General features: G+C 58.6%; 2 protein-coding genes and 1 long non-coding RNA gene across 4 annotated transcripts in view; 2 read left to right on the forward strand and 1 right to left on the reverse strand.

The window, feature by feature from the left end:
* Nucleotides 1-18: 18 nt before the first annotated feature.
* On the reverse strand, nt 19-10,547 carry LOC117640901. Its single transcript, XR_004587466.1, has 3 exons — nt 10,103-10,547; nt 1,088-1,154; nt 19-60 (listed from the first exon to the last, which is right to left on the reverse strand). It is a non-coding gene; the product is annotated as an uncharacterized LOC117640901 (long non-coding RNA).
* Nucleotides 10,548-10,629: 82 nt separating this feature from the next.
* LOC117640900 (spermine oxidase-like) lies at nt 10,630-15,575 on the forward strand. Of its 2 annotated transcripts, XM_034377891.1 has the most exons (10): nt 10,760-10,778; nt 11,130-11,236; nt 11,807-11,972; nt 12,205-12,338; nt 12,440-12,595; nt 12,676-12,910; nt 12,988-13,498; nt 13,571-13,770; nt 13,856-13,985; nt 14,070-15,575. In XM_034377891.1, exons 4-10 carry the CDS (start codon nt 12,272-12,274, stop codon nt 14,247-14,249), a joined length of 1,479 nt encoding a protein of 492 aa, XP_034233782.1. In that variant the 5' UTR covers nt 10,760-10,778; nt 11,130-11,236; nt 11,807-11,972; nt 12,205-12,271; the 3' UTR covers nt 14,250-15,575. The 2 variants fall into 2 exon arrangements, with proteins under 2 accessions (XP_034233781.1, XP_034233782.1); XM_034377890.1 differs by lacking the exon at nt 11,807-11,972 and having other exon boundaries at nt 10,630-10,778.
* A 1,243-nt stretch (nt 15,576-16,818) lies between these two features.
* LOC117641645 overlaps nt 16,819-25,486 on the forward strand; it is a 90,853-nt gene continuing 82,185 nt past the window's right edge. The window contains exon 1 of the mRNA XM_034379140.1: nt 16,819-17,060. The gene's annotated coding sequence lies outside the window, so the exon portion shown is untranslated. The remainder of the gene's footprint in view (nt 17,061-25,486) is intronic.

The raw sequence follows: 25,486 nt of genomic DNA on the forward strand, positions 1-25,486 counted from the left end.
GCGGCCAGCCCCAGCCGGCCCGCCACGCGCCCCGCCACCCCGGCAGCGTCCAGCGCCATCCTGCAGCAGAGCACAGAGCTGTTGGAGAACACTACCCACTAAGTAACAAAGGGAGGCCCATGCTTGACGGAGCCGTTTGTTGAACGTTTAAACCCGCGCCACGCGGACCGAACGCCGTGGACCGAACGCCGCCTAACGGAGCCAGCAGGCTGATCCCGATCACTGCTCTCGTGACTGTCTCTCTCGCACCCTTACGAGACGACCCATGCGTGCGAGAGAGACAGACAGAGCGACGAGAGCAGTGCTCGGACTCGGTCTGCAGGCTGCAGCCACTTGGCCCGCAGCCCCCACCCCCGCCCCCTCGGAAGCCTCGTCGGCAGCAAAGCAACCCCTTGGAGAATAGATTGACTGGCCGGGCAGCGCCGGGCAGGCCGTTGGGGCCCGGCACCATTGGCACCATTGCTCGCTCGTTTGCAGTGCAGTTGGGCCAGGCCCGGGGCGCGGGCCGGGGCGCGGGCCGGGACTGCCGCTGCCAAGTCCAGACAGTCCAGACTCCAGAGCGCCTGGGGGGTAGGCAGTGCCAGGCAGCCGGCGCGCTGCAGGGATGCCTACCCCGCCGTCCACAGGCGCTCGGCAGGCCGACCGCCCCGCCCCGCCCCGCGGCTCACGCCTCCTTCGCCTCATGACCCTCCGCAATCTGGATATCGACCTGGCCTCGGCACTGCCACTACACTGCAAAACGGGGGAGCTCGAAAAATACGGGCAAAAGGTATCCTAGGCCCAAGTCCAGCCAGAAAGGCCAGGCGCACACAGGCAAACTGGAGGGAGATTTTTATTTAAACCTTTTGGAAATTAAACCAACACTGCAAACACGACTCCTGGTTTTCCCTGGCAGTCTATGGCAAAAGGCATCTATGCCTATAGGCCATTTCCAGGGAGTTTCCTTCGGAAAGCACAGACAGTTTCCACCGTTGGATTCCGAGCCCTGGCGGCACTTCCACCCTTCCACCGGGCCTCCTTTCGGCTAACATGGTCTGAAAATCCGAACCGGAGGAGCCCTACCACCTGATGGCGCCCGGGAGCTTACCTTGCTGCTGCGGAGCGGTGCGGAGCAGAGCGGCGTCACTCGGGGGCCATGGCGCTAGCGCCGCGCTCTGCAACAAGGAAAACAAGCCGTTATCACGACGCGGAACGGAAATTGTGTTTACACGCCGCGATACGCCGCCAGCTCAGCCAGCTTCACCGGCTCCAGGAGCGCTGGCGCCGCGGCGCGGCGGCAGAGGAAAAGGTATAAATAAACAAACAACGCGCGGACTGGATTAATTTCACGTCGATGTGTTTCGCGCGCGCGGGGGCGAGTTGGTTTCCTCGGAGCGCGAGTTAAGTCTGGCGAGAGACGGAGTGGCTATGGCTTTCTCCGCGTTATTCTTAATTTCAAAGAGAAGCAGGGGCTGGTTTCACCTCCAGGGCAAGATTCGGCATTTTAGAACTCACGCCAAAGCAAACACGGTAAAAACGGTACCTGATTTTCGCAGGAAGCCTATGGTAGGGGTATAGGCGACTTCCAAGGGACTTCCTGGTAAAACCAGGAACCGCTTTTACCGTGAGTGATTTTTTTCACACTAAAAACACAAGAGTTCTAAAAAGTCAAATTGTCATCTAACAGCTGTTTCATTTTGAAAATCACCCCGGTTGACCCCAACTTTCCCTTGCAAACCGAAAGGAGTTAGTTGTGTGCTCACGGGTCGACCCCGTTCACAAAGCGGACGCCAATCGGCGTGGCGGGGCCCTTGGCGGGGCCGGGCGGGGCCCTACAGTGCAGGCTGACGACCTTTCACCTTTCCCTGCGCCCTGCGGCCTGCCCTGCGGCCTGCCCTGCGGCCTTCGCGGCCTGGCCGAGGCGCCGAGGCCTGGCGCTCCCGAGGGCCAACAAAGCGGCGAAGGGCTTCGCTGCCCGGCAGTGCCAGGGCAGTGCCGGCTGCCCTCCCTCGCACAGTTATCAGACTTCGGGCGTCCCGCACGGCGCGGCACGGCGCGGCACGGCGTGTAGGTGCGGCCTGGCCACCGCAATCCCCCGGGACCGGGGGCACAGGCAGCCCGGGCGGGGCAGGGTCTTTGTGTCGCACCAAGTGACACGGCCATTCACGTCGCAGCGCCGTGGAGGCGTCGCCGCTACCGCACGACGGCACGCCGCGGCACGCCGCGTCGCTGCGACGCCAAGCGGAAAACCCCCGCAGAGAAGTACCTCCACACGGAAACCGCACCCGTCGTCGCCACGACCCGCCGATAAAGCACTCTATACTCGAGACTAGTTCACCTTCTTCTGAACGGAAAGTCAAACCCAGAGGTCTACTCGATAGGGGGTGCGGAGTCCATTAAGTCACCCTGAGGTGCACCCGTGCACCTCCTCCTCGACGAACTACGCTACGCCACCTCAAGAATCAAGTAGGCAATCTCTACAAGGGTTCCGGATCTTCCCCTGGCTTAGCGCTGCTGGCACCGAATTTCACCGATGTTAACAACCCCCGGCCCGCGCGCGAACGCCAAGCTCGCGACGCATTTCCATATTCGCGAGACGGAGGCGCCTTGCCGCGTCGCCGCGTCGCCACAGTAGCGCTTCCAGCGACTTAATTTCATCCCCCGGGTTGCTTTCCAGTGGTGCGGCACGGAGGGGCGGCCAGAGGCAGACCCAGCGGAACGGCGAACAGCGCGACGAGCGCAGCAAGCACGACGACGACGACGTAGAAATGGCGCGGAATAAGCATGGCGAGGCACGGCGGGGCGGCACGGCCTCGGCGCAACCAAATTAAACACAAAAGAACAACTTTGCATACGTCGGCACGTCGGAAGCGGCCCTCTAACAAGGGCTGAGGCTCTCCAGGCCCTCCGGGCTCTGCGGGCTCTGCGGCCCGGCGGCGGGGCGGGCCGAGACACTTGGCGGGGCTGTCGAGAGGCTGCAGGCGGGCGGGCTGCAGCCCCCGGCCCCCGCCCCGCCGCCTCAGCGAAAGCCCTCGTGGTGCCATCGACACCGGGCAGCGCGGACAGCAGGCTGCAGCAGGGGCCCGCCTCGGCTGCCTCGGCCCGCCGACACCGTCGGCATTCATTGACAAACTTTGTTCGCAAACTGGGAACGGCGGAAAACGCGGGGAAAAAGCGTCGCCAAGAAAAAGCGCGTTTGAACCCCCCGGGGCGGGGGGAGGGGGGCACGCCGCATCCAATACGCCCACCGGACCGGGCCGGCCGGGACGGAGCCCTTGCTCTTGGCATGCGGCGGGCGGGCCTCTGGCCGGGCCTTTCGAGCCAGATGGAGCCAGATGGGGCGGCCTGCCGGGCCTGCCAGGCACTGCCAGCCCAGGACGCCAGATGCTGCCGGAAGTCCAATTCCCCAGACGCCTTGCCTTCAAATCGCGCGGCCCGTCTCTATTTGGCAGTCCGCCAAAACCACCCGCTTTGTGTAGGACATCGGCTCCGGGCGGGAGGAAAGGGGGGGGGAGGGGTGCTGAGCGGAGCTCGCCCTCGCCGTGGCGCTGCGGGTGGCTGCCAGTGGCTGCCAGTGGCTGCCAGTGGCTGCCAGTGGCTGCCAGTGGCTGCAGGGTGGCTGCCAGTGGCTGCCAGTGGCTGCGCGGAGCGGACCGCCCAGCCGAGCGCCTGCGGACGGCGGGGTAGGCCACTCTGCACGACGCGGGTGCGCGCAAGGCCGCGGGGTGCCTACGCGGCAGGCGGTCCGCTCCGGCCGGCCTGCCGAGGACGGGCACGCTCACTCTCACTCTCTCACACTCGCTTCCACACACAAACACACGGCGGGGCGAGTCACGCCGAAGAGTGGAATTGATGAGGCATCGGATAGCGCGCCGACCGACACGGCCACTACTCGCGGCGACCCCGCCAAGGCCGCCGCGCGTCGCGCACGCCGCGTCAGACGACCGAGCCGAAATGAATGAAATGGATGGGACGCCGCTCACTCCATCGCACGCGAAGCGACGCCGAGCGACGCCGAGCCCGCCCGGCCCGGTCCGCACAGCCAGCCTCAGCCAGCGCATGCCGCGCTTCCAGCAGGGAATTCCAGGCAACAAACTCTCGAGGCGGGCGGAGGCACGGCACGCCACGGCACGGCCTCGCAGCGATCGCCGTGGCGTGCGAAAGTGGCGGGTCGCTTCGGCCTTCCCTTCGGAGCTCCCCGCCGACGTCTCCGTCTACCCGCCCCTTCGGACGCAGCCCGGCGGCACGGCGCGGCACGGCCCGGGAGGGGCTTCACGCCGTCGCGTCTCGCTAAATAACGACTTTAGTGAGATTGATTCCGCAGCCCCTCCCTCCCCCTCGCCCCCGCAGTGCCCCGCAGTGCCCCGCAGCCAGACGGGTAACTCTTCCTCCGGCGGCGAGGCTGCGCGCTGCGTCATCCCCTCGCGCTGTCTCTCTCGCGGCCCCACGGAGCGCCCCATGGCCCCATGGGTGCGAGAGAGACACCGACCAACGCACGGTCGGTCGAAATGAGCGTGCTGCTATGCTGGCGGAGTGCGATGCCAACAACAATGCGGAGGCCAGGGCGGCCAGGACGCCCCCGGTGTGGCGCCTGGGCTGCCTGCCTGCCTGGGCCCTCTGGGCGTTGCCCCCGAGACGGGACGCGACCGACCGCGTCCAATGAGAGATGAGCATGCACAATCCGAACAACAAAACCGGAACAACAGGGAACGGCAAACAACAGCGGGGGAGCTAGCGCTAACGAGCGGGGACAAGGTGGATCAAACTGCGGCAGAGGAACAAAAATCGACGCTGTGATGAACGAACACGAGCGGGAAATGAAGGAAAGAGTCCGAAAATGAATGCAAGCGAATCGGAGTACACCGGTGAACCCCGTGAATGCGAGCGAAGCTTGCGAACGCGAGAGAATCCATCCAATGAATAAGTGATTCGAATGGATGAGTGCACAAAGGGTGGCCGCCACACCTTGAAGGCACGCAGCGCCGCCGAGCCACGCCGAGCGCCGGAGCCCGGCCCCTCCTCCAGGCTTTCGGCGCGCCTTGCCGCCCCACCCCGCCCCGCGACGCGATCAACTGTGTGTTACACGGCACGAGAGGACGCCCGGCCCGCCTCCTGGGCCCCGCCGCCTGCCCGCCGCCGCTTCTTCGATGGAGGTAAAATTAGAGCCGCTGGCGCCTGGCGCCGGTATGGCACGGCGGCACGGCACGGCGGCACCGTCGGCCACAAGAAGAAGACAATGGCCCGCGACCCACTTGGGCGTCCTGGCCGCGCCGCGTCCACCGAGTCCTCGACCGAGTCGCACCGGCCGGCCGGCGCGGCGGCCAGGCGAGCAGGCAGGCAGGCTGGCGCGCCGGCCATCGCCAGGCGAGTGCAAGTCAAATGTGGAGCGGAAGCGTCCGGGCGTGGCGTGGGCGTGGCGTCAAGTGCAGTGTCCTGGTGGACGGCGGCGTGGCACGGCGGCGATGCGGCTTCGACGTGCACCCTCGCGCACGGCGACAGGGGAGGCACGGCGGCACGGCGGCGCGGCTCGGGGGCGTTGACAGGGCGGCGCGGTGCGGCGCGGTGCGCGCCGGGGCGGCCGGGCCGGGCCAGGCAGCCTTTATTGATCCACGCCTGGCTGCCTGGCTTCTATAAAACACTACGCCCTGCCCTGGCTGCCTCTGCCGGCACCGGCCGTCTGCCGGCTAGGCCGGGCTTGACCCCCAATGACCGCGGTGCATCTCGTCGCCGCCACGCCCCGCCTCGCCCCTCCGGCGGACGTGACGACTGCAGTGCGGCGCGGTGCACAGCTTCGGGTATAAATGCTTCAGCCAGGATCGTGATGAAACAGTCGAAAGCGTTACTCAACGGGGAGGCAAAATCTGTGTCCGAATCGAATGAACCCAATATCCATATCGCCAGCCAGAGGCAATAAGGTAAAATTACTTTTCAGAGGTAAGTTTACAAAGTCCATAACATGGAGAATCATCACCGAAAGACGTTTTAGAGTGCAGTCAAAAGCAAAGGCGTCAGAGCCACGTCGGCCATCGGGGGCTCGGCTTTCGCTGCACTGGGAACGCGGAACGCACAGGTGCAGCGCGTGTGTGTTAGCACGTGGGTGCGAGCGAGGCCGCGGCGTGCAGGTGCGAGAGAGAGCGCTGCCGGTGCAGCCACGCAGCGCCACGCAGCCGGAGGGCGTGTGGACCCCAAACAGGAGGCATCCGCGCTGCAGCCTCTGTCTCCCTCTTTTTGAGCGGTGCAGCCATCAAACGCGTGGGCTGGCGGCGGCGCGTGGACTCGTCTCTCTCTCTCTCTCTCTCTCTCTCTCTCTCTCTCTCTCTCTCTCTCTCTCTCTCTCTCTCTCTCTGACACACGCACGCAGTCTCGTCAGGGCCACGCACACGCACAAGGCAGATCCCAGCCGTAAAGCGAAACAGAAACGCAATGTCCACATCACCTCTGGATCCGCCACTGTCCGCGCACTGCACCGTAAGTCGATGGGACTTCCCCGAGTTTTCGGAGCGTTCGGAGTATGATTCCCCGAGCGTTGCACGAGCAGCGAAGTGCGGCGAAGAGCTGCGCGAACGCGCGAGCCACCGACCGAACCCCAACGGTCAGTCGGATTCCAAACAGGGCTTCGGCACTGTCTCTCTCGCACCGCAGCGGAACGCCCCCAGGAAAGAGCGAGAGAGAGAGAGAGAGAGAGACAGAGCGACGAGAGCAAGGACTGCCGCTCCACTTCGCTTCGCGAGCCGATGGCGCCAATGGGGACAGCGTTATGACGACTCCCGTCCGACGCAACGCACTGCAGTGCACTGCACGCCGATGCCGTCGCTCTGTCTCTCTCGCACTCTTGGGGCGTCCGGTACAGGTGCGAGAGAGACAGAGAAACGACTCTCAGTTTGCGTTCTCAGTTTGCGGCCCGTTCGCCCCTCCCCCCGGCACGCGTCCGCGCCGCACTGCCGCCGGCCGCGTACCGCGAGGCGTACCGCATGCTACGGCAAGGCATATCGCCCAAGACGCGGCCACCGGAAAATAACAACAATAAAAAATGCAAGCGGCTCCAACGTTGGCCGAGCCCTGCCTGGCCCCACCGTGCGTAATGACTGTACCTACTGTCGACGAACTCCGGCACAGCGTCGCTGCTGCGGCCGAAATGCCGCATTCGCCGCCCCAACGGAGGCGAAGGCACGCAGGACGCGTCGGTCGCACCGCCCCGTTCTCTATGACCAGCGCAGTCATTTGCCCGAGTCAACATCATCAAGTCCACGCAGGCGCGGATACAGGGGGGGGGGCTACCCCCTAGATAGCCGCCTGAAAGGTAGGCAAAAAGTGCTACTTTGCCCCCCCCCCCATAGGCCGCCTCTGCATCCGCCACTGTCGCCACGAAACCCTTGACTTTGGCTGTTCGCACAGCAGTCGTCGACCTAACTCCCTCTCTCTACAGTGCAGGCCCCGACAGGTCGCGGTGCGGTGCGTCTGGCTCGGTAAAACAAGCGGACGCCGTTAGTCCAGTAATGTCAGGCCCACCGGCCGCGCCGCGTCAAGCAAGGCAAGGAAGAGGCGCGCACCATATCCTTCTGGGGCGGGGCGGGGCGGGGCGGGCCGCTGGCATGAAGGGGGTCGTTTTGCATACGGTTTTGTTGGGCGGCCGGCTTCGCTAGCTTCGCGTGCCGAGTCGCGTGGCTTGTGTGCGTCCCCGTCGGTGCCCGTCGGTGCCCGTCGGCCCCCGTCAGCGGCGCCGTAGAGTCTGTAGACAAACGTCCGCAGCCGGCCGGCGTGCCCGGGGCAAGGCCCGGGGCCATGCCATGCCGGGGCCTAGGGCCTAGGCAGCCTGCCCGGGCCCCCGGCAGTGTTTACCGTTCTCGTCAGGCAGGCAGGGCAGGCAGGCCGTCAGGCAAGATGTTGACCCACGCGACGCTTGAGCGCTAGACGCAGGGGTGAACGGCGCGGTAGCGCCGCGCTCGGGCCCCCGGGCCTCGATGCACCCCCAGGGGCCCAGGGGTGGGCCTGGCGATACGCCGCGCGCCACAATGGAGGATCCAAAATCGGCCCGGAGGGGGGGGGCGCAAAATAGCTGCTCATGTTGCCTTACTAGCAGGGGCAAAGTGTTGCCCTTTTCCCACCCTTCCGGCAGCCTCGGCAGCCCTATGCGCAAGGGCCCTCGGTGCGCCGCGCACTGCACGCCTGCGACTCCCGCAGGCTCTAAATGAGCGAGCGACATGTCCTGGCACGGGCACTCGGGTACAGGGCGCCGCTCTGTACACCTGGAAAAAATTATCGTCAACGCGTCACGAGACTGAACTGACACCACGTCGGCGCACGCGGAAAATGGCGGCACCGGAGGCGCAAACGGGCAATTTTGAGATTATTTTTGGTTCTTCCACGTCGTAGCCGTGGGCCGTGGCATCTGCTGGTCATCGCGGCGGGCGCGGCGGGGCGGCCCATCCGAGCAGATCCCCACGTGGTCACCGGTGGTCACGGACGAGTGGGGCTCCGCGGCCCCTCGGCCCCGCGGCGCCCCGCGGTCGGGCTGCCAGCACGCCCCCTGCAGTGTCGCAGCGCCGCAGCGCGTGGCAACCCGAACCCACTCTCAATAGAATAGCAATAACGCTTCGACCGACATTTCCAACAAACCCACCCCCACCCCACGCGCCAAAGTCGCGCTTAACTTGAAATCAAGTTCGGCCGCGTCCCGCCACGCGAATCGACTCCTGGGGCGGACATTCGGAGGCGCTTCCGGTCGCTCTGTCTCACTCGCACTCAAGGGGCGTCGCGCGTCCATCCGAGAGAGACCGAACGACGGAGTGGATCTTCGGCACCAGAGCAGACGCTGCCCCCGCCCTCTCATCCCAGAGGCCTGCAAGAGACAAACACGCGGCCACGCCACTGGTATCCGATCGGCCAAATGCTGCAGCGGCACGGCCTGGGCAACCTGGGCACCGCCAAACCGCAATCCGACTTGTTTTTTCTTCAGCCGCCTCCGGCTTGGCGTGGCGGCTTGGCGGCGCGGCCGGTGTGCGCCACAATCTAATCGCGGAGGCAACGGAGCAAAGAGGCGGAAAAAATAGAGAATAATAAGACGGCAAGGCAAAACGGAACGTTACACGCCGCCAAGTCGCCGGCGACGAACAGGTCCTCGCGCTGGGAGTCGCCGTGCGGCGCGGCGGCGCGGCCTGCCGGGGACTCCCCTCCCCGCTCCATGATATCCACATGATTCGTGTGGCTGGGCTGGGCTTGGCCTGGCTTGGCCCCGGGTTGCAGTGTGCCAATTGAATCAAGGTCGTTCCAGACACGAGTTTCCCATACGGTGTACGGGAGGGAGGCGGCTCAGCGCGGCACAACGTCCACGGTGTGCCCGTCGACCCCCTGGGTCCTCGAAGGCGGCGGTCTAAGCTCTACGATCTAGGGAGCGGGAAAATGTCAGGAAATTCAGAGAAAAGTGCCGATTTCAATAGTGTCGCCCAGCCCGCGGGGTTTGGTGGTAGACCACTCGGGAAAAAATCGCACAAGGCCCTCTAACAGGACTACTACAGCAGTAACTAAAGGCCAGCAAGATCTGCCACTGTGTCGGTGTCCACGTGTTCATTTCATGCAATTCATGCAAGTGGTACAGACACTGTAATGTTGTAGTGTGATTAAAAGGATGAGAGCATTAGAAGGGTCATTCAAACTACTGAATGGGAAAAAAGTGGTGCAGAAATAGAGAATTTACCGGAATGAAACATAAACAAAACAAAACCAAAACACTTTATCATAATCTATTTGTGTTAGGCAAAATATAAAACAGCATTGTACATCAAATTTATTAAACAATTAATATAAACAAATTTCCACTACAATACACTACCGAAAACAAATTAATAATAGTTAATTAACAGAGCCAAGGTTTGGTTAAAATAAGCAAACTAACGATTTTAGTGGTGAAAGCAGATGAAAGTGAATGAAAAACTATTCAAGAAAAGGAAAACACAGGAAACAAAGGACCTAAGGAGAGCATCAACATTCCTGATATAATATACAGAAAACCATACCAAAGCAACATTTCAAGACTACTGGTGTACTAGGTTACAACCCTACATGTTAACTACGAATTACATGCAGTTCAATGAGCATGCGAAGATAAGTACAATAATTTTCTTACTTGAAATCGTAATCCGTTGACACTTAAAGGTTAATCTGACGTCTTTGCCAGTTCACTAACCCACTTTTCGTACAGCTGTCCGAAACAAGAGGGGCAAATGGGATGGTCAAAGCCAGTGTCGAGACACTGGACGCGACACTTTAACGTCTGATGCACCCTCAAGGATATCAACCCTGAAAGAAATGTTCCCAAACAGCAAACACATCAATGCACTGTGTTTACGAGGACAAGAGTCACTGTCCAGAGAAACCCCCACAGGTTACAGAGATCTTCTTACACAAAGCTTGCTGAGTAAAAAGCCGAGCTTAACACTTTCTCTGTCACACGGAACTGTTCAATGAAGAAAATGCAGCAGAATGAACACGACGCGCTGCTTGTTCGACACGAACTGCTCACTTAAGCCCCATGCAAGCCAAACTGCACTGAGCACCGAGAGAAATTACGGACCACACCACGGGACATGATGCTATGAGAAACTGCTGCCTACATTTCTCGCCTTTTGCACGGTGCTGCTTAGGTGCTGCCATCTATCGTCATCCGGCCGTTCCACGTAGTTTCTCGAACACCCACAAGGTGGCGCGCTGGCGCAGCGGGGTCGACAGCCAGCCAAGCAGACTACACCTGGATAAAGCTACGAGATTTTCACCCTATTACACATCTTCCGTGGGATGCACGAGTAAGCTACGTCGCCATTTGTGCCTTTTTGCTATTATTTTGAGTTCTTCACCATCCGGGATCTTTTGCCGCCCATGACAATGGATCGTCGAAAAATTTTCAGTCATGCGATACTCGCCTCCGAAGCAGACAGTGAGGTTAAGAGTTGTGAAAGTGCTGTGCCTTATTGGCACACTTTTGCAATTAAAGCTTAAGCAGACCTATCAAGCTGCAAATTATGTCTAATTTATATTTTGTTGCTTGTTCCCTTGTACTTTTCGACTACTGCTCAGTAGCCTGCGGTACCTAACGTTATACCATGTTGCAAGGAAGGCCTTTCACTTGAACTGCGAATTGTTTGAAATTGTTTCAGAAAGACATGTTCCACGGTGACACAATTCAGAAGCGTTACCTCAAAATGGTTCACGGAGCGATTGAAAGCGGATGGAGAGAAGCTAATAGACTTTTCAGTGACAACCGGTAAAGTGGAATTTCTTCTATGTTTTGTTCTGTGCGCTCTCCGGTCCTATGGACTTGTAAATGGGTTGACAGATATTGCTGCATAAATTACCTTCATTTCTAAGAATTGTCCTTGTATGTTAGAGGACAAATATTCTTATCTTTACTGAAGGGAAAGAAGCTCAGGAGTTAGAGACTTCTCAGAACGTATTTGTCAATGTTGCATCCCTCTGTACCCACTTACAATGCAAGAGTAATATTTTATAATCTGCCATTCAATACGTTTTTGGCTTAGATGAAAATGGCTTCTTTTTTCAAATCTTCCTTCTCCATTGCTAAATAATAGGTTTTTTGTTTTTTTGTTTTGTTTGGGTGGTTTATGTAAATGTTTCGTTTTAACATTCCAAGCACCGCATTCCTTTTTCTAGTATGCATGACAGTTTATTTTCGTTTATGTTTCATTTATGATTCCAATATTGCATGATAATTCTTCCAGTGATGAAGGTCTTTTTATTTATTGTTATGATTATTTTTTTGTGTTAAAATTGTGCTTTTGAAGCTTATTATTTATATGAACCATGCTTTCCTCAGGTCATGGCAGTCGTGACTTGCAGTATGTTCTTGAGCATGGGGGAGTTCCAGTCAATGTCACCATGGCATCAGTGCATCAACATCAGTCCTACGATGCATTCATCTTCCACCTCACACTCCAGAATATATACATCTTTAGCTGTTATATAATTGATGACAAATGATGGTGCGTTCAGGCACTAACAGTCGACTTTGATTTTAAAAATTTTATGAGTATCTCAATAACCAACTCATGACGGACTTTAATTTGATGAACCTAACATGGCATTTAGCACTGTAGATAGTTTTAGAAAATTCTGAAACCAAACTAGAGAGTACAGCATGAAACAGAAAATACAGCTTGGATTGTCATGTAAAATCCATTTTAGTGATTTCTAATTATTTTTCCTAATTTTCAGGAACCCTCCCTTTGGTCAGTTGCCGAAAAAACCGCAAAAATGCTCTGTTGTCATAATTGGTGCAGGCATGGCAGGATTAGGAGCAGCGAGGGAATTGGTTGCAGCAGGAATTAATGACATCGTGATCTTGGAAGGCAAGTTCACTCATTATCGTCAGCAGTCCTGCAATCAACTTGGAGCAATAGTCTCTCTTCTTGATGTGGTTGTGTTATTCCAATTCTTCCTTTTTGTTTAGCTCAAGAAAGGGCAGGAGGCCGCGTTTGTACTGCTCCTCTTGAGAATGGTCATATTGAGCTGGGTGCACAATGGATTCATGGTGAAGATAATCCTATCTATCATATAGCCCACAAACAAAATTTGCTGTCTAATACAACTTCAGCCGAAGGATTAGGTATGTACTTCATTATTCCTGAAACTCTTTATTCATCTGTAACTTTCTAACATTTGATATCAATGTAAATTTTTTTGTAGGACCATATTTAAAGACTGATGGAACAGAACTTTGCAGTTCTCTAGTTGCTCATGTTAGTCATAAAATATCTGGCATTCTAGAAGATTGTGAGCAGTTTGTAGCGTGTGATGAAAATTATCCCTCATCTGTTGGTCAGTACTTACGTGATCGCTTTCAAGAATATTTGGAGACTTGCAGTGATGACACTCCTGAGGAGAGACAAACTAAGTGGTCAATATTTGAATGGCATCTTAGGTACAGTAATCAATACACAGTTAAGTTTTTCAAATATTTAAGTTTTACTATACTGACCAAATCCTGTTTTGTTACAGATTTCAAGAAATTGATAACTCTTGTTCAGATCTTGACTCCTTGTCAGCTAAACATTGGGGAAAGTACAAGTTCACTGGTGGTGAGGACTACATAAACCTGTTAAGTGGATACTCCTCTGTTGTTGATGCTCTCATTCAAGATCTACCTGATCACATCATACATTTTAATTCACCTGTTAAAAAAATTGTATGGCAAAAGAAACTGTCTGCCATGAATTCTAACCAACTATCAGATGATTTTGCTTCTTTTCCATCATGTGTTTTATGTGAGGATGGATCTATTGTCCATAGTATGCATGTTATCGTCACTTGCTCTATTGGTTATTTGAAAGCCAACCTAGATTTCATGTTTGAGCCAACTCTGCCAAGCAGTTTAACTTCAGCAATTGATTCAATGGGCTTTGGTGTTGTTGATAAGGTTTTTCTTGTCTATGACACACCTTGGTGGGGTGAAGAGCAACAAGCATTTCAAATAGTGAGGGGTCATTTAAATGAAGTGAACACGGCTGAGGTAACTTTGAATTTCCTTCCCCTTATATTTTAATTACCTATTTCTTGTGCACTTACCTGTGCTTGCTTCCAGGAAAGAGACTGGTGGCTGAAGGACTGCACTGGCTTTGATGTTCTTTCTCGTGATCCTCCAATTCTTCTGGCCTGGGTGGGTGGGGAAGGAGCTGTGTTTATGGAGCGACTTAGTGAAGATGATATTGCAGAACATTGTACAAGTTTACTGCAAAAATGTGTTCCAAAGCTAAACATACCATTGCCAAAATACATCAAAAGGTACTGCTGTTGACACCGCTGCCTAGACCCTGAGATTAATTTGACTGTCTAATTTTTGTTTTCCATTGTTCCTCTTTTTTCTAAGGTCCTGCTGGTCAAGCAATGTTTATATCAGGGGAGGCTACAGCCACACCACAGTGGATCGTGATCAAACAAGCTGTGGTCGCAAGGATTTGACTATTCCTGTGTACTGCGAAATGGAAAGCGCTCAAAAGGTGGAGTCAGTGCAACTGTGCTCAATCATTTTCACATTCAATGACCAATGTCATTTTTACTTTTTGTTGTTTTGTTTTTTTCAGCATCCAGTCATCCTACTTGCAGGAGAGGCGGCACATGAGTCGCATTATTCCACTGCCCATGGAGCCTTTGAATCTGGCCAAAGTCAAGCACGAGCTCTAATCAAGTATCAAAAGGAGACGAAGTCTCGTTTAACAGAATTATATTCTGCCAATAATGTCGATGCCTCTGGAGTAAAGTAGATGTATTCTAAGACCTTCTGGTCAAAGACTATTTTCAGTACTGGGTTTGTAGTAGTTGTACCTAAGAAGCAGAACTATATTGATGATGACAGGGTGTAGTATTATTTCAATTCTCTTCTATGGCTGTCTTTTGCACATCTATTTGATATGTGAACAGGTTTCTGTCCTTTCTATTTTTAAAACTTTGTCTAGTGTGTCTTATGCTTTGCAGCAACTTTTTTATTGAAAGTATGATTGCACCCAGAAAAATGTAACTTGTCAATTACTCTCCTAGTCAAACTGTATATCCTATAGTTGATTATTGCCTTCCTTATTTATTTTTGGGTCGGTGATTTAACATGCCTATGGTTAACCATTCCAAATGTATAGGAATATTGTTATTGAACTGCAATTGCTACTTTTCTTTTTGATGGGATCTGTTTGTGATTGAAGTTTGTGCCAAAGATTATCTCTGTATTGTTGGGGCTGTTTTTTCAGAACTCCCATATAAAGACTTGCAGTCCACTTTCTGCTCTGAAAACCTAGCAGAATGTGGTTTGGAGGAATCGAGTTGGATGAGTCAAGGGCAAATTTTTACAAGTCTATTGCTCAACTGAAAATTATAAAAGACAAAGGATTTATGACCTATCTGCCATGAACTATTAGTTTAAATTTCCTTCTGTAGGAACAATTGTTGTTAATTGTGTTTTGATTTCGATATTTTAATTTTATCTTTATGTTTTAGTTTTGTGTTTATAGTTACTATTAAAACTTCCTTCCCTTGAGTCCACTGTATTGTGGATGTTACTGTGGATTTCATTTCACATTTTATTTATGATGTGTGCCATTGAAATGACTTGTTTCTGTGTTATTTTGACACATTGTAATGATGTGTGTGTGTGAATGTGTGTTATATTGACACAAAAGTGGATGTGTTGGTATTTTTACAAATGTGAATAGGTGTTGGTTGTGGACCAGATTTTCAAAGACTTAGATCATTGACGGATTTGTTTTAATAGGTATTTCCATGCCTCTTTTTGATTAATTTTTGTTCGGAGCACCTATTGCTTGCTGTATATTTATATATCTATCATTGTACTGTTTATGATTTCCATTATACGATTGGGTATTTTCGATTGTCTATTGAGAGGAACTGTATTTTTTAGCACATTTGATGGTCAATAAGTCTATTTATAGATTTCTTCCTCTAGAACACTTCTAGTTGAGTTGAAGATGAATATGTAGTCTAGCAAAATCTACTTTTTGAGAAGTTTTCCAAGGCTTAATGTTACACTTCCTTAATGGAGTTAGGGATTTACATCTGAATAAAAAACATTTTGAGAAAAAAACAAATTGATTCTGCTGCTTTGCCACACTATCATTGCCAATCTTCCTGATTTCACGTGGGCACAGCCTTATGAGTTTACAACCAAGACCTTTCCTTGGAAGGTTTAGCCAGATGAGATAAACGGAAACAGCCCGCAGACCAGGAGCCAGCCGAGCTAGCCACTGGGTCAAGGAAGGTGAAGGTTGGACCGGGGCCAAGAGGGAAGGAGTCCCTGCTGTCCTTGAAACTCAGCACCACTTCGGCAAATAGGACTAAAGCCCGACTGGATCCAAAGACCCAAAGTGTGCAGTCACAAAAGAGTGGGACAGTGTGACATGTGGCGAGGAAGCGAACCACCAAGGATAAATGAGAGACTTCCCTCCTCCTTCCCTCCCACCCGGCGCGGCGTTGAGCATGTGATGTGAGCATCACTGTCCTGTCGTGTATGCCTTGCAATGCCTTGCGCCTGGCACTCGGCAGGTCCTTATGCAGGTCCTCAGCGCTGCACGCGTGCATGCGCCCCTGCCCCTCGCGCCCCCTTCCCCTTCCGAGTGTGATCCTGACCTACATCCCCGGTACACTGCACGAAGTGTGGGCCACCGCCATGCCCTCCGCCGTGCCCGATCCGCATCCCCATCGCGGCCCCCTACTTTGTCTCTGTCGCCCCCGCGGTGGCGCTCCGCCCGCTCCGCCCCTCTCGGCCAGAAGCCCTCTCCGTCGCACCCTTAGGCCTGCGGGCCTCGCTGCTCTCGCCGCTCTCGCCCCTTCGAACGTGTTCCTGGCCGCAGTCTGCCCGGGCGACTGGAGCCGCGGCGCCCCCGGCCCTGCCAGTGGCCCTGCCACCCCCGCGCCGCGCCGCCCGCCCTTCCCGCTCCCCGCGACTCGGCGACGCATGCGCCCGGCCTGCCCGGCCTTGCCTTGCACGTTCCGTAACGTTCCGTGGCCCTTCCCTTTCGCGAGGCGAGCGGCGAGCGAGCGCGCGCAGGCGAGCCGAGGCAGAGCGCCGCCTGGTCGAACGCCACCACCGCGCCGCCGGCTCGCCAGCCTCGCAGGCGCCTCGCCGGTCGCCTCGCCGGCGCGCAGCTCGCCCGTGGACGGACGCCCCATCCCACCCCATCCCCCTGCCGCCCCCGGCCCGCCCCCGGCCCACCCGGCAAGGCAGCCCGCCCGGTCCGCCCCGCTCGCCGCCTCGCTGCTCGCTCCGTTCCAGTCAGTCAAGTCAGTCCGGTGCCGACTTGCGCCGCACTCGGTCGCCTCGTCCGCGTGTCTGCGCCCCCGCCTCGCCGCGGCCCTCGGCTGTCCCGCTCGTCGTGTCGGAAAGCACGTGCGGCGTGTGCGGCACGCGAGTCCCGCGCCCCCGCGTCGTGCCCCGGCCTTCCAGTGTCTCGGACTTGCGCGTGTGTGCGACTGTCACGGCGTGACTGCAAGGTGCAGACCCAGCATCGAGAAGTTAGTGTTGTTGTCGTCGTCGTGGATGGATTTCGCCGTTGGACATTATTACTGAGGTGAGTAGTGAACTGTGTTGTCACCGTCCGACCCCACGGCGTCGGTTCAAGTGGTTGTCATGTCGGCCGTTCCTGTCGGCGCTGGCGCTGCTGCGCTAACGACGCCGGCGTCCTCGTGCGGCGCGACGCCACCGCATTGAGGCGCTCCTATTTGAGTTTGGTTCTGCGGAGCCCTGATTGTCTGGGGTGGGGGTGGCGCAGGGAATTCCCACGCCAGCCCACGCGGCCTTGGCTGTCGCTGCCAGCCCCGGCCAAGGGCCGGGAGCCACGTTGGGCCGGGTCGGGGATCGCCGCGGTGCGCCATGGATCGCCATCGGCGTGTTCGAATGTGCACCGCCGCGTGCTCGTCACGCTTGTCACTGTCAGTGCCGCTTTCCGTGTCGGATCGCTTCGCTAGACGCTTGGCCTGACGCGGCTAGCGTTTGGCGGGCTGTTTGAAGTGAAGCGGGCTTGCGTGCACGGCCTTGGCCGGCTCTTCGCTCGTCGGCCGGGCCGCGGCCGGGCCACGGAAACGCCCGAATGTGTGTTCGGTTCGGCGCGGCTCTGCTTTGCTAGCTTTGCTGCGGGGGCTGCGCGCGAGTCGACGCGAGCCTCGCTCCGCGACACCAGACTGATTCCGACGTCGCTCTGTCTCTCTCGGACCTTTACCTTGCGCCCCGTGAGTGCGGGAGAGACAGAGCGACGAGAACGGCTCTCGGAAGCAGTCTGCAGGGTGGCAAATGAGGGGACGCTACCCGGGACCCCCGCCCCGTGCCTTGGGCTTGGCCGGCGCCGCGCGGCGGGTAGTGACGGGTACTTCGGCCACCACCCACCACTCGGCGCGCGCGCGGCCCCGCGGCTCGCTTTGTTTCAAGGGCGGCTCGAATGGGGCTCACTTGACACGACGCGCTTAGTTCAATCGACCGCGTTCCCGCGCTTTGATCCTCGAGTTCCAAAAGGTGGGTCGGCGAACCGTCTCTCTCGCTCTCGTTGACACTGGCGAGGACGGATCGGCGCGGATTTGGAACGGGCCGGGCCGGGTAGGGTGGAGGCTGTGAGCTGTGCTCACCGAAACCCTTGATGAATTAAAAGGGGTGGGTTTATCATGAGGCGAAAGCGAATGCTGGCGTCCGACCAACTGAATTTATACCTTTTCGCTCCGCGCCAAGAACACGAAGTGCCGTGGCTGTCGTGCCGCCGCAGCAGTGCCGCCGCCGCGCCAGCACGCCGGGTACTCCTCCTCCGCGGCCTCGAGCCTCGAGGGTGTAGTGGGGCCTCAGCCAAGGCCCCAGCCGGCCCAGCCCCTGCCATTGGGTTTACGCGGTCTTTTAGCTGGCTAGGCCAAAGCCGCCGCCTCGAATTTCCCCTTCCTGTATTATCAGTCCAAAGCCGTGGGTCTCGGCAAGCCTGGCGAAGCGCGAAGCCTGGTCAGCGCGGCCTACCACCGTAACAGTCCAGACTCGGCGTCCTTATCCGCGATTTCTATTCCCCAGGGAACAGGGAGAGGTAGCCCCCCCCCCTCTCTCTCTCTCTCTCTCTCTCTCTCTCTCTCTCTCTCTCTCTCTCTCTCTCTCTCTCTCTCTCCCTCCCTGCCTTCCTGCCTGCTGCCTGCATCCCTCCCTCCTTTGCGCGCCACCTATGTTATTGTTCAGCGACACCCTGCGGACTGATTCCGAGAGTCGTTTTCGTCACTCTGCTCTCGCACCCATTTGGGACGCCCCATGAGTGCGAGAGAGACAGAACGACGAAAGCGACTCCCGGACACTAGTGTGCTGTCCCTCCCGGTCCCTCCCCGCGTGCGACCTTCGACTTGGTGTTATGTTGGCAACTGCTTTTAGCCAAGTGGGATGCGCGCGTCCTCGACTTGGCTCGCTCGGCTCGGGTTCACTGGAAGACTGGAAGCCTTGCTGGAAGCATGCTGGAAGCAAAGGCAGGCGGTCGTAAGTGCTTTCAGTTTGCCGGCCGCGGCGTTCGAAGTGACGGCCTGTGTCTGTGTGTGTGTTGTCTGTCTGTGTGTCTGTGTGTCTGTGTGTCTGTCTGTCTGTCTGTCTGTCTGTCTGTCTGTCTGTCTGTCTGTCTGCCGCATTCTCGTCCGGGCCGCAAGCTGGCTGGTCCTGAATGGGGTATTAACGCAAAGTTTGGCGCGGAGCGGCCCCGCGTCCGGGGGCGTCCGGGGGCGGCGCCGGGGCGCCAGATAGGGAGGGATGTGGATGTCTGTCGCGCAGTGCGAGTCTGGTTGCAGTTTGTGGCTGCTCGTGCGAGTCAGACTGATTCCGAGAGTCGTTTTCGTCGCTGTCTCTCTCGCACTCATGGGGCGTCCTTGTGGGTGCGAGAGAGACAGAGCGACGAAAACGGCCCGAGGGCGGACCAGGCCGTCGAGGCGGGACAGTCCGGCCGTTGTGGCGGAACTTACGGTGTCGAGCCGTGCAGCAAACCGCACATCCCCGCCGGCCATCGCAGCCGCCACCATCGAGGCCCTCGGCCTGGTCAGACAGACGACCCTCGGCCGTAGGCCCGGTGAGCCGTTAGCAGGTCGGAACGCAGAACGTTTGCCATTTACATTGATTTAGTGTCTTTGTCCCTCTCCGTCCCTCCAGTTTTTTCACCCCTCTATTCTTCCTCGCGTGGCCGCTGCACGTGGATTCCGAGAGTCGTTCTCGTCGCTCTGTCTCTGGCAGGGCGTCCCGTGTTGGTGCGAGAGAGACAGAGCGACGAAAACGGAATCCGTCCACTGCACGCACTTCGCCCCGCTTCAGGGAGATGGGAGGCACCCAAGCCCCACTGCCACTGCACTGGGCGGCGACTGGGCGTCCCAGAGACCGAGAGACCGCAGCGTGCGCAGGGAGAGACTCGTTCGCTCACACTTGGATTGCTGCGCTTATTGCCAAGCCATCAAGCGTTTTTGAGGCACGGAGAACCCTCGCGAAAACCTAAAGGGGGGGGGGAGGGCAACTCGACCCCCCAGTGATGACCACCCTCTTCCTGCTGCGGCACTGTGCTGCGGAAGCCCTCGGAGCGGTTCGTCCGCGAGGAGGCCAAGGAGGCCGCCCCGGAGGAGAGGAGGGGGTGCCAGTGAAGCAGCCAAGCAGCGGGGGCTCCTTCAAACATTGTAAAAGTGACGCCCCTACTAAGGGCATCACCCTACAAAGCCCGCAGAGGGAAAGAATACGCCTCATTTGTTATTTTTTTGTACACCGTCGGCATTTTTTAGGGCTTTCCCCAGTAATAATTGCACACAGTGTGGTCTATCTGTTGTACGGCTCAGTAAATAGGTCAAATGTGTTTGGTCAGCTGCCCCACCCCCTCCCCGCTCTCGTCCAAATAAAATTAACGAGATATGACCCCGAGGCGTTTGATTGGACGTTGCAATCTGCGCCGGCCCTGATCTCTTTCCATTTTAAGAGCATTATTATGGTCTGAAATTGTTGGAGATGGAATTGAGGGGGGGGGGGAGGGGGGGGGGGGGGGGGAGGAAGGTGGTCGCCCCAGACCAAAGTCGGTGCCAAATTGAAATGCTGGACTAAATGGAGTAGAGCGGCGAGCGGGGCGGGGCGGGCTAGCTGGCCCTTCGGCATAGGCCCCAGGAAATTCGAGTTGTATTTTTTTTAAAGAGAGAGATGGCGGTGGCGGTTCGGGAGTCAGCCGGAAGGAAGATGCTGAAGCGACAGGGAAGGCCGCGCCGCCTCGGGTTGGCGGAGTTGCGGCGTAGAGCTGGGGCGAAGCAAGGCGAAGCGCAACCAGAGCGGAGCCAACGCGACCAGAAAACAGCCGTTCTTCTTCAAGTCGTGCCAACCCCACGCCGCCCCGCCCCTCCCCGCCCCGCCCCGCCCGCGCCCGTCCTGCGGGCTATGAAGGACGGGGACAGATTTCGATATTGTGGCTAGCGTGGTGGGCGTGGTGGGCCGTGCCAAGTATTGGATGCGCCGCCAGACGCCTGCAAACTGTAAGCCTGTAAGCTTTGCCGTCCCCGCGGCCTCGACGGAGGCCTCGCTGGAGGCTGGTCACTTAGGGAATTTACCGCAGAGGCGCGGCCGAGCGGAGCTGGGCTTGCTGAACTCGACAGCGGCGTCGACGCCCGGACGGCCGTAGTGTGGAGCAGCTGTGACTTATTGGCCGACGCGTGGATCCACAGGGGAGAAAAAACGGAGGCCTTTTTTTAAAGCCACACGCCCGGCCCCCTAAAATTGGCACATGGGGTCACAGTCCAGCCAAAGAGCGGAGGCTGGGCCTCGGCCGCGGGCCCTTCGCCCTGGCCTAACTGATTCTGAGCCGCCGGGCGCCGCGCCGCCAGCGCCCCTAGCTAGCGCCCCTAGCTAGCGCCAGCGCCGGCTGGCCGCAAGAGAGATTGCACCCGTTTGTAGCCGAGGACAAATGGATCATGGGGCCGGCCGGGCCTTCGCCACCATAAAAAATAACGCACTCGCTGGGGGTGCCGCGCTGGTGGGGGCTCCCTTGGTGGGGCGGCCTGCCCCGCAGCGGCGGCAGCGCGCTTCGGCCACCAGTCTGAATATCAAACGCTCCTGCAAATGAGGGAGAGGGATGGCCGCAACACACAGAGCGAAATGATGTTCCGCGAGCTGCCTCCCTGGAATGCCGTGCTTTCCTCCCGACTGTAAATGAAAGCTCTCTCTCTCGGCCCCGTCGTCGGCCCTCGACGCGCTGGGCTCGGCGCTGCCGCCCCGAAATGAAGAGACGGCGCCTTGGCATCCCCCCTGCATACACGGCGGTGGCGGTGAGTGGCGCGCTGCCCGTTCGGAAGAAGCGCATGACCCACTTTCTGACCCGCGGCTCGACCGGCCCGGACCGCCCGCATCCGCAGGGGGCAGTGTGGCGGCATGACAGCGCCTCGCCTCGCCACGGTGCGACGGCGACGTCGCGACGCCTTCTCGGAAGGCCAGCGGAGACGTCGCGCGCCAAGCCCGTCGCGTTGCCTGGACCGAGAAAGCATTCGCTGCAAGTGTGCTTCGCCTGGATATATTCGCATTCCTTTCTGCCCGCGTCCAGGCCGCCGTCCGCTTCGAAACGAACGCGACGCGATCCGCTCTCAAGCGAACGCGGCGCGACGAACACCCAGTGTAGCGCCATTACCCAGTGTAGCGCCCGCGGACGGCGGGGTAGGCAAGACGACGCACCGCGCTGCAGTGCGGGCGGGCGGCATGTCGGGGGCTTGGTGCTGCACCCTACTGCACCCAGTGCAGTGCTCCCTGCTACCTCGCGAGAGACTCACGAGGAGGGTCTTGTTGTCGCAGACCGTCTGTCTCGGCTGACGTCGCTCCGCCCACCCCGCCGCGCCCCGCCGCCTCGCCATTTACAGCAACAAGACATTCCGACTGGAATTCGCAATTTGGGCCTTCACGCTTGCTCACCTCCGCCCTGCCTGCCTTGTCGCCGTGGCGTCGATGGCGCGCGCGCGGCGGGGCGCGGTGGAGGGGAGTGGGGGTCAATTAACTCGAGAGCTTGATGAGCGTGGCTGCAGGCTGCAGGCCAGCCCCCGGGCACAGCGGCACAGCGGCACAGCCAGGCACGGCGTGCGCTGGGCGTGCTCACCGAGCGCACCGTGACGCCGGGAGCCAAGGTGGCGAGGGCGGCGAACGGCGGCGCCGGTTGCCAGCATGTTGGCAGCGACCGAAAGTTGAGCCGCCTCGACGTGTGTGTGCTTTCCTTTAGTTCGCCGAGGAGCGACTGGTTGGTACACTGGTACCGCACCGCCGACTGGCCTGCCCGCAGCCCTGCTTTAATTTGAGCGCCCTGCATGCCTCGCCATCCCGTAACGGGGCCCTTTCTGCTCCATTTCTTCGGGATGGCGTCTCCCCTCCCTCTCGTCGTCGTCGTGGCCCTCGCCTCGGTCGGCTGGCTAATCACGCGAGGGGCGGGAGGGGAGGGAGGCAGGCAAGATGTGCGCGCAGTGTGCCGCCGAGTTTGTTGTTTTAGTCTTCCCGCTCGTATGCGTTTTTGAAGCGAAACGAAACGAGAGCGGCGCACGTGGCTAACGACATCGATTTCTCGCCGCCGCCGCGAAGGCGGGGCAGTGCGGGGCGGGGCGGGGTGGCTCATCTCAGGTGGTGGCACGATAATGTACTCAGGGGGGAGTCGGCTGGGCTGTCCTTTCCACAATCCGCTGCTGCTCCACGCCGAGTGCGCCGCGCTGAAAGCCACGGCCGCCAGAGAGCACTCCGGCCGCGATGCGCGCCATCAATTATCAGTGGTGTCTCTCCATCTCCAGATCGTCGGCGTGCTCCTTGTTTTGTTCCTGGGGCCAGCCTATGTGCCCGTCCTGGCTGCGTGGGCTGGGGGGGCTGGCGTGGGCTGACGTGGGCTGACGGAGGTTGGCGTGGACTAGCGTGGGCTGGTGGGGTTGGCGCGGGGTAGTGGGGCCGGCAGTCCGCTTGCGCTGCCAATGTGGCAAGGTATCGGCCTGACGGCCCTGACGTCCCCCTCTGTCCGAGGCCGCTGGCTGCGGCGCTGCGGCGCGAGGGAAGGGAAAGGGAATGCACTTCTCGTGTCGCGGATGCATTACGCAGCGGTCAGCGCTCCGGTCCGCATTATTCATCCTTCTTGTGGCGGCGTGAGGCCGTCGCCTTGTCTCTCTCGCCTGAGAGAGAGAGGGGGGGGGGAAGCGGCGCCGACGTGAGGCTGTGATTGAAATCGGAGCCGCCGAATGTCACCGTCGTCTGCTCTGGCGCCGAATTCAGAAGAGTCGTTCTGTCGTTCCCTGTCGCACTCATGGGGCGTGCCGGAGGGGTGCGAGAGAGGAAGAGGGGCAGAGAGGTTCTCCGGACTGGCTCGGCTGGCTTGACGAATCGTGTCGCCGTATTGGTTGGCCGCCACAATGCGGCTGGCTGCCCGTCGGCTTGCCCGTCGGCGCCGCGGGCCGTATTTTGGCGTACTTTCCCCTGTCGCGACTTTTTCGCTGTTGTTGGTTGCGGCAAACTCGCCCGGCCACTGTGCGGCCGTGCGGCGCCGTGCGGCCAACCTGGCGAACAATGTCACAACTACCCCACCGCGCCGTGGCCGGCCGTGCCGCGAGTCCAAGCACGGTTGTAAAAGGCATAACGCTCCGCGACGCCGCGACGCCGCTCTGCTCGTACGTCGTAGCACGGCGGACTCGGATTGCGTACAGCATGCCCATCACGCTATGCAAACCGTGTCCCCGCCGAGTTGCCGAGTTTCCCCGGCGTTCAAAACCCGTTGCAGAGCGCACCGCGCACCGCACACCACGCTCTCCTGAGACCGGCCCCACCGCACAGTTCCACTCCGCCGTGCCCGCCCGTGCCGCCTTCTCTCTCTCTCTCTCTCTCTCTCTCTCTCTCTCTCTCTCTCTCTCTCTCTCTCTCTCTCTCTCTCTCTCTCTCTCTCTCCCTCTGCCTTCCAATCCGGCGCCGCGGACGGCAGTAAGCAGCCCAGCAAGGCAGTGCAGCGAGGCTGCCCGGAGTGGCCCAGCCCGCATTTATTAATGTCCCTTCCCCCTAACCTTTCACAACCCTTGCCCTTTTCATCCCCGAGGCGGCACTACACTAGTCCACTGCAGTATGGTCCCGTGCACCCGTTTTGGTCGGGGGTTCGGTTCGAAAAGCGAAAAGTATTGGGGAGGGCCTTCAAAGGGGGCGGATCGAAGCGGGCTGGCTGGTTCGCCCTGTAGCCATGCTGTAGCCATGCTGTAGCCATGCTGTAGTACACGATGCGTCTGGGTGGAGCTGAGGGCGGCTGTGGGCCCTTTTCCCCGAGACGGATCCCTTTGGCCCTTCAGCCTTGCACCGATGTGTGCGCGAGATAGTGAAATTCGATCTCGCGGCCCGACCAGGCGGCAGTAAGCTGCTGCGTGTCGTCTGCTATCATACATATCTGTAGGGCCGACGACACGGGTGCAGGGCTGCGCGGGGCGGGGCGGGCGGGGCGGGCGGCAGGCCGTGGGGCGCAGTGGCGCTGCAGGGGGCCCGGCGGGGCCTTCCGGGTCGAGCCCACTGCGCCTCCACGCTGCCTGGGAGCAAAGCTGTCGCATCCACACGGTTCGTTACGCCGCCCCACCCCGCTCCGCCCCGCCCCGCCCCGCCCCTTGAACCCGGCGGGGCAGGGCGGCTTGCCCGGCGCTGGCGTTACACCCCGCCTATGAATTCGCCACGGCGTCGCCGCCGCAGAGGTTATGTAAACGTGGCGGTGGCGGGAGGCTCTGGATTTGGCGCGCTGCTGACTCGGCGGGGGCGGGGCGGGGCGGGGCGGGGCGGGGCGTTCCTCCCTGGAGACGTTTCACTCGGAGGCGTTCGCACCTCACCTCGGCACACACGCCCCGCCCGCCCCGCCCGGCCCGCGCGGCCCGCCCACGCGCTCAAGAACCCCGGGGGCAAGTGGCTGCCGCTGGGGCTGGTGCCGTGCTGCAGGCTGTACACAACGGAGGGGTCCTTGTGCACACACGGGGCGGAGATCGCCGCTAACCCGGCCTGATCCCGGAC

The sequence above is a fragment of the Thrips palmi genome, unplaced genomic scaffold (genome assembly GCF_012932325.1).
Source record: "Thrips palmi isolate BJ-2018 unplaced genomic scaffold, TpBJ-2018v1 HiC_scaffold_15, whole genome shotgun sequence".
In the NCBI taxonomy this organism is placed as follows: Eukaryota; Metazoa; Arthropoda; class Insecta; order Thysanoptera; family Thripidae; genus Thrips; species Thrips palmi.